This window comes from Sarcophilus harrisii, chromosome 3, assembly GCF_902635505.1.
Source record: "Sarcophilus harrisii chromosome 3, mSarHar1.11, whole genome shotgun sequence".
Classification (NCBI taxonomy): Eukaryota; Metazoa; Chordata; class Mammalia; order Dasyuromorphia; family Dasyuridae; genus Sarcophilus; species Sarcophilus harrisii.
Window position 1 is genome coordinate 166,552,336 of NC_045428.1, and position 13,381 is coordinate 166,565,716.

The 13,381-nt window shown below is 32.7% G+C and overlaps 1 protein-coding gene across 4 annotated transcripts in view; it reads left to right on the forward strand.

Annotated features, from left to right (window-relative positions):
* TMCO3 (transmembrane and coiled-coil domains 3) overlaps window positions 1–13,381 on the forward strand; it is a 67,264-nt gene that overhangs the window by 28,473 nt on the left and 25,410 nt on the right. For all 4 annotated transcript variants that reach the window (XR_004232859.1, XM_003765709.4, XM_023500463.2 and 1 more), the window contains exons 6-7: window positions 2,334–2,426; window positions 11,414–11,600. Coding sequence is in view for 3 of the 4 variants with exons in the window: in XM_003765709.4 (XP_003765757.1) it covers window positions 2,334–2,426; window positions 11,414–11,600 (280 nt within the window). In the remaining variant the exon portion in view is untranslated. The remainder of the gene's footprint in view (window positions 1–2,333; window positions 2,427–11,413; window positions 11,601–13,381) is intronic.

The window sequence follows — 13,381 nt, forward strand, 5'->3', positions numbered from 1 at the left end:
CTACAGCAAAATAACGTTTTGGTCAGGTATACTTATTGTGTATCTAATTTATATTTTAATATATTTAACATCTAATGGTCATCCTGCCATCTAGGGGAGGGGGTCCGGGGGTAGGTGAAAAATTGGAACAAGAGGTTTGGCAATTGTTAATGCTGTAAAGTTACCCATGTATATATCCTGTAAATAAAAGGCTATTAAATAAAAAACAAACAAACAAACAAACAAACAAAAGTTGTTCCCCCCTTGGATTCCCATTGATCTAGTGATTCTGAAATTTGGCTTATTTTCTGACCTGGTAGGTGATTTTAGCTTATTAGAGTTTAAGGATTACTATATATAATATATATGATAGATACATATGGGAACAGACATACACAAAAATCTCAGACTTGGTCTTTAGTCAGATTTCTGCTCTGAATAACTTTTTTATAAGGATTTAAAAGTTCTCTTATCTCTGTTTATTTGGATGTGGAGGTCTTTTGAAGAGAAATAATTTTAAGAATATGCCAACTTTCTATCAGGCATAAGAACATATAACCATCAGAAGAAAAAGATTAATACTATACTCTATTTTAGGAACAGTTCTTTCAAAAAACTCATCAGAAAGTCTGGGTTTGAATCCTATCTCAGATACTTCTGTAACTTAGCAGCTGTATTCACCAGGATAAGTTACTTAAACTCCCTTAATCTCAGTCCTTACCCATAAAATGGACACCATAATAGCATAATTCTCATAATGTTGTCTGGAAATCAAATGAGATAACATATAAAGTGCTCCATTATATGGAGCACCATAAAAATGCTGACTTTAATTTAATCCTATTTTAATACCCAAGCCAGTTTTAAAGACTGAGATGTGTCTAAAGTGTTATAGTTCATCCATACCTTCCAACATGTTTCTGTTCTAAGACAATCCTAACATATAAATCTTGAACAAAGAACTGGTCATTATAAGTTAAAGTACAGTTTCAAATTAGCATTCCAATGCAATCACTGCTTAGTTTCTTCCAAAATATTTATAATAATGGAACTTATGATAACAAAAAAACTGGAAACAAAATTTGTATCCAGTGATTTAGGAGTGGATGAACAAACTTATACGTAAGAATGCATTGCAGAATTAGTGCTACATAAGAATATGGAAATGATGAATTATATATAAAGTTGTTCAAAGTAGAGGCAACTGATCAAAATATATACGATTATTAAAAACTACATGAATAAAAATAATGAATGTTAAAAAGTAGAAAAACCACTAATGCCAAAAACAGTGAATGATATTGGTGTGAATTTGATAAAGTGCATATCTTTTTTCTGTTAAAAAAATTAATTATAAAAATGAAAAAGTGTTGTGTATTATCAGTCACAGTTAACCTTTTAGATGGTTTTACTTCTTTCAGGGAAAATCCTTCATGAGAGAGGGAGTTTAGTTCTCAGTTGAGGCCTGTCTTGATAACAATTAAAAATAATATGAGTATTTCAAAGGAGTGAGGGAATTGGAAGCTGCCTTCAAGTTTTTGAAGGGTTGTCATATAAATTAGAGATTAATCCTGATAATTTTTTCTTTTATCTGACTAATCAAAAGTCAAAGTGTGCTTTTGACTAGCACACCTCATGTTCTAGTTGTGTTTTGGTGTCATTTGGTAGAGAAAAAACGGGGAAAGTTTATCAGTTCCTCGTACAGCAATACTTACATCTTCTGCAGGATTCCTTTATAAAAATCTTCATGATGTCAATATGTTAGATTGATTTATATTGCATTCATTAATTTCTTTTAAAAATATTAATAAAGCATTACTTTTAAATAACTATTTCTAAGCAGTTTCAAAAGTGCTTTTGAATTTAAGAATTTTTTTTTTAGAAATGATAAGCTAATTTTATTTGTGTTCACAAATGTTTACTTCATTTTTAATGTTTGATAAAATACATTTGGAAATAAAGTACTTGGCTGTTGAAGTTAAAATATAATTTATATTGTTGATAATTTAGTTCCTAAAAAGAATTAATTTGCCTCAAATAATGGAGACTTTTGCTTTTAATGGGAATTTCATCTCACTTATATTTTATCAGCATATTAGGACAGACCCATTAAATCAACCAGTAACAAATTTTAAAATAGAGGTTTATTATATTGTAGTTATTTATTATGTTTATAATTAAATAACATAAGTTAATTATTAATATATTAATGTATAAATTATATTTAAATTTTCACATGATGACAAAATTATATATAATTAAGGCAATTAATATATTGATCACAGTCATTTAAATTCATGCATACATTTATATTAATATATTCAATATATCATTTTTATGTCTTTGTATTACAGTCTATTGTGCAAGTGGAGACCTTAGGAGAATTTGGTGTATTCTTTACTTTGTTTCTTGTGGGCTTGGAGTTTTCCCCCGAAAAGTTGAGAAAGGTATTTGAGAATTTGCTCTTCAAATCATATTGTGTATCTGAAATACTTAGTATAATGTTCTGGGATCTACAGTGTTTTGGAGCCATTCATCTTTGTTTAAAACTTTGTTCACTTTAGACTTTGTTCACTTTAGAACTATATGCTTTAAACTACATAATCAAATAATCTAAATAAAGGAGCATATTAAGAAACAATGACAGCTCTTAACATTAAGAGGAAATAACAGTCCAGTGGAGAAGCTGCATATAAATGAGATCTAAAAATTTAAATTGATCAGACTTCAGGCCGTGACTGAACAATAATAAAGTTAACATTGAAAATTTGAACTTTAGAAAGTTGAAAAACTATGTAACAAATAGAAATAAAATTCTAAATGGTATATACCCTTATAAGTAATTCTAAAATATATTCTGAAAAAGTATTTGAAAAGTGAGTAGTTAAAATTTTGTATCTGAAGAGTTATTAAAATTTTAAAAGGAGATGGTTATTCTCTTCTAAATTAATCCATGCTAAGAAATATTCTTTTCAATACTGCATTCTTTAGCAATAGAAATTTTGGCAGTAAGTTAAAAGCTGCTATTTTAAAGATTTTATATTTTTGCCTTTAAAGTGCTGCCTCTCCACTTATTCTATTTTCTAGTAATGAGATATTCTTCCATTTATTTTCTTCATCTCTGCCATGTTTTATTATTTATTATTATTATTTATATGTAGGTTGTAGTGGATTTACTGGAAATAGTATTAGATCTGAAAACAGAATACTAGAATTCAAATTAGGGGTTTGCCATTTTATAACATCTTTGGGACCTGCAGCAAGTAATTCTCCTTCTGTAGGGTTCAGTTTCCTTATGTGGAAAATAAAGAAATTTGAATAAATTACAGCAATAGAATCTAAGAATTAGATGTGACCTCAAAGGCTGACTAGACTAACAGTATCTGAACAAGAATCCTCCCTCCCACCCCTCCGCCCAATTACATACTGGGCAAAAGAGTATTTCAGTCTTAAGTTTGAAGAGCTAAAATTAAGGAGAATCTATTCTCCTGAGATAGCTATATCACTTTTAGATATGGCTACTTTTTCCTCCTGGATCTTCTCTATTTTCTAGGTCTTTGTTACATTACTTTTCTTTTTCTTCTGCTTGTCTGGTCACTCCTCAGGTTCCTTTGATGAGATCACCATTTTTGTTCTCCTCTCTTATTTGTGGATATATCGCATTGTTCTGTCTGGGATTCTTTTCTGTCTTTCTACATTCTTCCAGTGATCTTATCAGTTGCCATGGGTTTGGTTATCACTTCTATCCAAATAACTACGCATCCCCATAGGATCTTCGAAGTCCCATCTCATCAACTACCTACTAGACATTTTTCTACTGATTTTCCATAGGTACCTCCAATTCAGAATATCAGAAACAAGACTTTTTTCTTCCCTCTTTACACAATTCATCTCTTTTTCAACTTTTCCTATTTATGTTGAGACACCGCCATTCAGTTATCCAGGTTTACAATCTAAGAGTCATTTTTGACTCCTCACATCCCCCCAGCTGTCATATACAATTAATTGTTTACTATTGTTGATTCTACTTCTGTTACTATTCGCTCATCCATCCTCTATTCTCTATTGAAACTACCATCATTATCATCTTTTTCAATAGCTCTATAATTGGTCTCCCTTCCTCAAGCCTCAGTTATCCATAGGGCTGCTATGTTGATGTGCTTTCAAAAATCTTTTCTTTTCCCATTCTTTCCATCTTCTGGTTCTCATTAAGATCTGGCTCCTTCCTGTTCATATAACCTCCCCGTTTTCCTTTTCCAGCGTTAGTTTTATTTTCCCTATTCCTCACTGATTGAGATGGGCAAGTTGGAAGACTCTTTGCTCTCCCCTCACTTCCAGGTTCTTCCTCTACCACCATTGCATCTTTTTTTCATCTTAGTTTACTCAAAACATATCTCACATCTGATCAAAATTCTGGTTGCTATTTACCAATCTCCTAGATGTTCCTTTTCTTTCTTCAGTGAGTTTAGTGCCTGGCTCACAATCTTTATTTTTTCAGCTCTTCCCCTTCATATACATATTGATTCTCCCTAAAAACTCCTGAACTTCCTTTCTTCATATGACATACTCCTCCATCACTTCTCAGCCATACACAAAGATGATTTTACCCTTGACCTTGCCATCACCCCAAATGCATCACTTTGTGCATTAACTGAAATTCCTTTATCTGGTAAATCTGCTCTCATTCTCTGCTTCCCCTCCTTCCACTTTCAGCCTTGCAACTCTACAAAAGTTCTTCATTCTCAGTATGACTGCTAGCCCCTCAGCCTCTCAGTTCTCTTTCATGCTATCCACCTTGCACTAGCTTCACTAGCTTCCTTTCCCTATCTTGATCCCTTAGTGAACCAATTCAACTCTATATAGTCTTCTTGAGAGTATAGGAATAAATGTACTTTTCCTTAAAATAATCAGCAGCATCTATATATAATCTTCTTGAGAAGTTGATTTTTATCATATAACCAAAAATGCCCTGTCAAGCTTCAGCCTTGGCTCATTCCCAGTTCCTGCTGCCTTTCCTCCAACATATATGCTCCTGAATGAAGATGGAGAAAATGATGAAATTGTGTTGAGTCCTCTACAGATTTATGTTATATAACCTCAAGTAAGGCCTCTTTTCTGTGAGGCAATCTTTTTAATCTCCCAGATTAACTCACTTTCCCACTCATCCTTTCTCAAACCTCCAGTGGTTCTCCAATGTCCACTCTCTTAATGGAGAACCTTGTCTCAATGTTTCCCTGAAAATATTGATGCTATTTGCCAATAACTCTCTTTTCTCCCTTCCTTCTCATCTCACATAACCCAGAGACCATCATTTCCTTCAGACCTGATCCAAATGAAGAGGTGACCCTTCTTAGCAATGTAAACCCCCTCTACATGTATAAGTGATATCTGTCCCATCCTATTCTGTCTTCTCCAACAAATTGCCCTGTTACAAATTTTTTCTTCCTTGCAACCTCAGAAAAAAGCAAAATTCCTTTTAACATATATAGTCAAGCAAAACAAATTTCCACATTGAGTATTTCCAAAAGAAAATATATCACATTCTGTACTTACTTTTCATCTCCCTATGAAGAAATGAATAAATGGCATATGCTATCATAAGTCCTCTGGAATCCTTATCATTGTTAATTTTTCAGAGTTTTATCTTTATATTATTGTCATTATAAAAATTGTTCTCTTTTGCTTAATTGTAAGTTCATACAGGTTTTCTCATTTATCTCTGAAACCATACCCTTCATTTGTTATAGCACAAAATAAAATTCTGTCACATTATATACCATAACTTGTATAGCTTTTTTTCCCAATTGATGAGTACTTTTTCAGGCTTCAATTCTTTGCTGCTGCAGAAATATTTTTATAAGCTTTAGTTAATTTGTTTTTCTTGGGATTAATCCCTCCTCAAATCTACTTTTCCTCTTTTTTCCACTTTCTCCCTTTTCTCTCTGTTTCCTTGTTGAGTGAAATTTATTTTTGTATCCAAAATGCCTGCTTATTCATCATTTTTTGATATTTCAGATGAGATGAGGTTCAAGAGTCACCTGACACTTGTTCATATAGACTTCTATTTGTATGATATGTAAGATAATTCTCCTTAATTTCCTTTTGTCCCCTAATGAATTCTTCTTTCATTCCCTTTTTAGTTTTTTTTTAAATATTTAAGACATAACAGAACTACTTTCAGCCCCTAATTAAACTCTGTCTATTGCCCCTGATGATGATAAGAGTTCAGGAAAGGCACATGTGCCATCTGCCCTTATTAGAATTAAGCCATTTCCTTGTTCAGTATCTTATGATTTCTTGCTCTTGTTAAACTTTTCATGTTTCTCTTGACTTCTTTGAATTTCATAGTTTCTATGTAGCTCTGTTTTTTTTTTTTTTAATCAGTAATGCCTATAAGTCCTGTATTTCATCACAAATCCATCTCTTCTTCTGTAGGATTATACTTAGGTTTGCTAAGTAAGTCATTCTTGACTATAAGCCTCTATCTTTTGCTTTCTGAGGTATCATTCTCTTGGCTCTCCATTTCTTTATAGTGGTGTTTGCTGTCTTGTATGATCTTGACTATGGCTCCCTGATACTTGAATTCTTTTTTTCTGACTGTTTACAGTGTTTTTTCTTTAACCTGAAAGTTCTGGATTTTGGAGATCCTGGGAGTTTTTGTTTTGGCATTTCTTTCAAGAGGTGGTGATCAGTGAATTTTTTTTTTTTTAAATTTTCATTTTGTTCTCTGGTTCTAAAAAATCTGGGCAGTTTTCTTTTAAGGTTTCTTGAAAAAAAGGATGTTTAGTCTCTTTTCATGGCAGATAGTCCAGTTCTTAATTTTTTTCACCTTGATATTTTCTCCAGGGCAGTAGTTTTTAATTACTTTTCTTTTTCTTTTAAAAAAAAAAAAACAACTTTGTTTTAACATTTCTTGTTTTCCCATGGACAGCCTTGGCTTCTATTTGGGCCATTCTAATTTTTTTAGCAGTTTGTTGCTTAAGCAGGGTTTATATCTTTCATATTCCCCCTGAGTTCTTAGTTCTCATTTATTTTCTAGTTTTTCCTTCTCGTGCTTTTATGTCGTTTATAAGAATATATTTAACTGTTTATTAAATAAAACAAAATTCTTGCTTCATCTTTTCCAAGAATTCTAGTCAAAATTTTGCCCAGGCTGTTTTTCTTTGAAGGCTTTGCTTGTAAATAGTTTAGAATCATTCTCTTTTAAAGGGTTTGTGTCTTGAACATCCTTGTCACCATAATAAATTTTTTTAAAAATTGGATTCTTTTTTTGTTTCTCTGCTCATTTCTTTTCTTCTTCCTTCTTCCTGACTTCAGATTTTGTTAGCGTTCAGGCTTTGACCACTTGTAGCAGTAGTCCAAAGGGCTTGCCCCATTTGGTGTTTGAATAGACTGCTGCTAGGATCAGCCATTATTAGTCAGTTGGACAGGTATTGGTTTGGAGGTAAAGAGCTATAAACTTAACTTTGGTTTGAGATTCCTGGCCTGCTTTTTCTGATGCAAACTTTAGACCAGGCTAGAAGTTGGAACTAAAACCTCATTATGCTCCTAGGGTACAAATGACACAGCTTCTGCTTGCTTCTAGCCTTGCTTCTTGCTCAGTTCATAATCTAAGTAAGTCCTATATACTCCTCACTTTTAAGTACCACCTCAATGCATAGGCCTCCTCTTCAGTCTACCATGGATCTGTGTCTCAGAGCTGCCAGTTGGTTCCTACTGTGCAGATTCTTGTGCTCAAGTTAAGCTCCTCAGTGCATAGTACTCTTTTGTCCTAGTAAACAACCCCTTTATGCTAGTGTTTCACAAAGTGCTCCTGGCTAGATATTGTCATTTACTGTATCTGCAAACCTCTCTGTCTCTCGTTGCCAGCCTGATTTGGAAAAATGACTCGTGTTTTTCTTGAATTTCCTGATAAGGATTTAGTCTGGTACATTTTTAAAATGTTTTTTTTCAGGAGTCATTTGGGAAAGAGTGGAATTCACTTTACTTCCTCTGATGCTTTGGCTCCAACTATTATTTATTTCTTTTGTAAAGTCTGTTCTGAATCACTTTAAATTGTTGATTCCTATAGTGAGTTCTACAAAAGTTCTTCAAGTGCTTTGGTAACATTAAGTGTTTATATTGTGACATAACTATTTATTTGTTTTTGGAATTCCTTACAAGAATAAAAATTTAATAGTAACCTAGAAGGTAATGTAAGATATATGATAGGTAGAAGTAGATTATAGTATTTTGCCAAAAATGGTTTATATATGAAAAAAGGAATAAAATGATTTATTAAGGATGTGTAAAACTTGAAAAAGAGAAAGGGTTTATCTAGTAGCAAGACTTAGCCTTTGTATTATGAAACAGTTTTTCAGCTTTTTGGAAGTAGTTTCTATAGAGAGTTAATGGGGAAAATATATACAGAAGAATTTGAAGTGATATGGTCTTATAATAGTGTAGTGAGTGCACAGATTCATTTAAGTATTTAACTATCTCTTTTGTGAATATCTTGTGATCAGGAAAAGGATTATTTTAAAAAATGCTTGTAGTCTAGTGCTTAATACACAGTTTTTACACATAATAGAAACTTTATGAATATTTATGGAATTAAATTAACCCCCTGTATTTAAGTTATTTCATTTCACCTAAGCAAAAATAGAACCATTGTACTTATTCAGGGAAGCAGTATTTGAGGATCTTTGGTTTCAATGAAAAGACATGAACTTTAAAGAATTGAAAACTGCTGCTTTCAAGTCTCAAAAGTACCCAGAACCGTGTGTGTGTGTGTGTGTGTGTGTGTGTGTGTGTGTGTGTGTGTGTGTGTAGGCTTTTCTATATGTTCTCATCATCTCTATTTTTTCCATGTTTTATTTTTTTATTTTGAATAGCCTCACAGTCATATCTACTTAATAAAAGATACCACATCTACTTACTCATGTTTAATGAAAAACACTTGGGATAAAAACTTAGGATACCTAAGTATGGCAAATCTAAGAAAACCTTATGTGTTTATTGAAGTGAAATAAGTGTACATCCTTTTCCTCTGTTCTGGGCTTCATACATAAAATGAGAGGTTAGACTAAATAAATTCTGTCCCTTCCATTTAAAAAATTTCATATTCAGTTTACATCATTTCATGTTTTGTTTTATACCCTCAAATGAGCTAATTTCCATGTTGCCACAAAAATATTTGCTGCCATCTTGTGGCTATTCAGTATTCTGGGAATCTCTTAATGAAATGTAACATTTAAAACTGCATCTTCTTAGTCTGATTTTAAATTGGAAAAGAGAAGTTCTTTTTTAAATAGAAAAATTTTATAATTATTTAAAATTACCTAAAAATTTCTTTAAAAAATAGATTCCACAATTTTGAAATAATGTCTTCCTCCTTTGAGCTTTTTGAATAATTAAGATCATAGATTTAGAGAGAGAAGGGACCACAGAGGCAATATGATCCAACCCTCTTAAATTAAATATAAGGAAACTAAGGACCAGGAAAATTAATTAATTTGCCTGAGATGACAGAGATAATGAATGCCAGTAACAGGATTTGAACTCAAATCTTCTCATTGTACCATGCTGCCTCCCCTGTTACCAGTATCTTTCCTAAATGTTAATAATATCACTCATTTGGCAAATATGTCACATTTATTAAAGGGTAGATTCAAATTATGATTTAAATCATATTTTGAATTTGATATTTCTCATGTTGTATATTTTGTGTATTACATTGTTAAGTCCTTTGTGGGTGAGAAATTTATTGATATGATACGTTGCATCTTTGCCAGGATGATGGGCGTAGTGGGATTCAGCAAACATTTATTTTCTTCCATTTGTCTATTGAAAACAAAAGTACAATTTTGAGCAATTCTTTAGAATGTGTTGTAAGCTTTGAATTAAAAAACAACCTTTTAAAGAAAAATAGATACAATTTTTCAGCTCCTATTCTTTTATAGAATTGATATAAAATCACTATTTTGAAATTTGTAGAGTCCATGGTTTCTTAAGGTATTTAACTGAAAATGTGCATTGCCAAGAGTTCCTTTTGGCCATCTCTGTTTCAGTGAAATCATATGTACTCATTAGTTCAAATCTTAGCCCTCTGTGATCTTTATTAACATATTTCTATAAATCCATTCTTGTAAATCTACTTGATGCCCTGGAGGTCTTATTTTAATATTTTGTAGTTATTGATCAACTTCTTTGATCTATTATTTGTCTTAAATACTTAATACCTGCTTCAAATAGTGCCTTCTTTGCTTGTAACAAAGTTCGGTAATGACTTCTATATCACTTATTGTGTGAATTTTTTTTTTTTACTAGACCCATTATTCATTGGTATAAAGAATTTCTAAAATTCTTAACGATGTACCTAGTCATTTGTTCTGTAGCTTATCTTCTTAAAAGTTATGTAGGGTGGGGCAGCTGGTTGGTGTAGTGGATAGAGCACTAGCTCTGAAGTCAGTGAGTTCAAATCTGAGCTCAGACACTTAACACTTCCTAGTTTATGACCTTGAGGGAAGTCACTTAATCCCAATTGCCTTGGGGGGAAAAAAAGAGTTATGCTGGGTGTTAAGAGGTTAATTGAATTACTCATCATCAGATGTGTCAGAGGTTACACTGTGCTCAACTACCTTTGCACATGCAGATTTTCTTTGATAAAATGCTACTATCTCATCATGTCTATTCTCATACTCCCATGATGTGCAGTCACATAACATGATAGGGAATAATAGTGTTAGGGACATAACATGGATGCATATCATGGAACACCAAGACCGTGGAAGAATCACACTTAGCTGCTGTTGATGTCTTAAAGAGATGCCTGGAGCAGCCCAGTGGCTTATCCACTGCTGCACAGCCAATGTTTGCCAAAAGTAGAACTCAAACTCTGGTCTTTCAGATTCTAAGACTGGCTCTTTATCCAGGACACAGCACTGTTCCTCATTTACCTCTGTGACTGCATGAAATTCCTCGAAGAACCTAGAACATAGCTTTGTAGGAGGCCCTTAATAGTTTGTTGAACTCTTGTGTCTCTTAGAGTGCCCTAGACAGTACTGATAACACTTTGCTTGTTTAGCACTTTATGCTTTGTAAAGCACTGTAATATTCATGATTTCATTTGATTTACAAAACAACCCCATAAAGTAGAGTGGGATCCCCATTTTACAGATGAGAAACTTGAGGCTAAGATTTTCAATGGCTTATGAAAGCTGACCTGATCAGTCTTCTGATTTGCAAATTCACAGGTTTTTTTTTTTTTCACTGCACCTTACTGCCTCTGGTCTTAGTAAGCAATGAACATTGCCAGCCAGGGAAATTTTGTTGCTACATTCAGTACATAGTTTAAATGTATCCAGTGTTATTTGTTTGTACAACATCTCAGGCTTTGAAAAGGAGATAACCTATTAAATTATTAAAATATTTAAATAAATTTGTTCTCTTTAAGGTATGGAAGATCTCCTTGCAAGGCTCATGCTATATGACATTCCTAATGATTTCATTTGGCTTATTGTGGGGACACTTTTTACAAATCAGACCAACACAAAGTGTTTTTATTTCTACTTGTTTATCCTTATCAAGCACACCCTTGGTGTCCAGATTCCTTGTTGGTAGTGCCCGGGGTGATAAAGAAGGTAGGTAATTTACTGTTATGTGAATTTCTTCTATTGCATCTAGAGTGAATATATTCAATAAATAATTAAGGCAAGTGATAAAAGCATTGAGACTATTGTTGTCTTCTTAGATCTTGACTAACAAACTTTTGGGAATTGTATTACAAATAGGATTAAGCTCCTATAAATCCATCTAATTCTGATCCACTACTGACTTTGAAAAATATGCCTCATAAATTTGGACAGTTTGTAGTCCTGAAAGAAATTTAAGTTTAAAAAATGAGTATGCAATACAATATATATTTATGATGCTGGTACTGCTACAATTGATGCTTAATACTCTTTAAGTGATTTAAGAACTGACAAAAATTCTGTTTGACCTAACACATTTCCAAAAACAATTTCCAAGAATTTTTATAATTTTTTAAGAGCATATAGTAAAGATTCAGAAAATTAAGACAAAATCAAGGCTATTAAATGTACCCAAATTTTATACAGTGTTTCAGGCTCTTGACTGAAATCTAAATTTCTAAATTTGCATTCTAAATCCTATAAAATCTCTTAAAAGGGATTACAGATTTATCTTGGAATAACCCTGCTGTGATTGGATCTGTTTTTCAAAGACTTGGCTAGATACATATGAGATGAATTAGTCTGGGATGTTATTGCTGCTGAGTTGCCACCATTTGTCTAGTGATATTGTCTATAGAATTCTTTTTTTGCTTACAGCCCTGGTCCTTCCACCACCATCATCCATGAGAGTTAGCATCAAAGCAGGGGAGAAACAGTACAGCTGAGGGTGAGAGTAGATGTCTGATATGGTGGAAAGATTACTGATTTGGGAGTCAGAGACATGAGTTTGAATATGAGCTTTGCTCCTTAACACCCTCTGTGCCCTACCTTTCTATATGTTTTTTCTTTCTCTTCTAATGTATGGATTAGAATTCAGGGGTCCTCAAACTTTTTAAATAGGGGGCCAGTTCACTGTCCCTCTGTTGGAGAGCCAGACTATAGTAAAAACAAAAACTTTGTTTTGTGGGCCTTTAAATAAAGAAACTTCATATTCCTGGATGAGGGGGATAAACGTCCTCAGCTGCCTCATCTGGCCTGCGGCCGTAGTTTGAGGACCCCTGGAGATGACTCTTAAGTTCCCTTCTACCTCTGACTCTTATTATTTTTTCTTTTAATCAAGGTCATTGTGAAGAGCTGATTATTTTTTTTAAATGATTACTGAAGTATAAAAAAAGTAGTGGTTGAATTTTGGTATAGATGGAAGGACTTGTTTTAGGAATTATAATCCTCATATATACGTAATCTCTTGCAAAATAGGCATTAAGTTTTTCCTCAAAAATCAATTATTCCAGAAAATATCTCAACTATTCACATATATTTTTGGAAGTTTATTTAGATGATATATTTGTTTAAGTAATTAATGGCTTCAAGTAAGGCTTTCAGATTCTTTGATTGACGATTGAGAATCACTGCCAATATTTTCCAGATTATTAAGTTCATAAAATTTAGGTGTGTGAAATAGAAGCTACCACTTGTGAATTGAAGTCCACAGATTTAGGTACTCCAAAAGTGTACAGCAGAGGCATTACTTATATTTGCAAACCAGAATAATTCTGGTTATACAGTATAATTTTTTTTAAGATATTAAAATAACAATGGTTCTTTTAAAAATGCAACCAATTTGTGGTTTTTTTGAAGTATTTAACAAATATTAAATGCTTAGTTTGAAAAAACCCCACAAATTTCTTTTTCCCCCTTAGTTATATACTTTTTCCAGCTATTTCACTGTT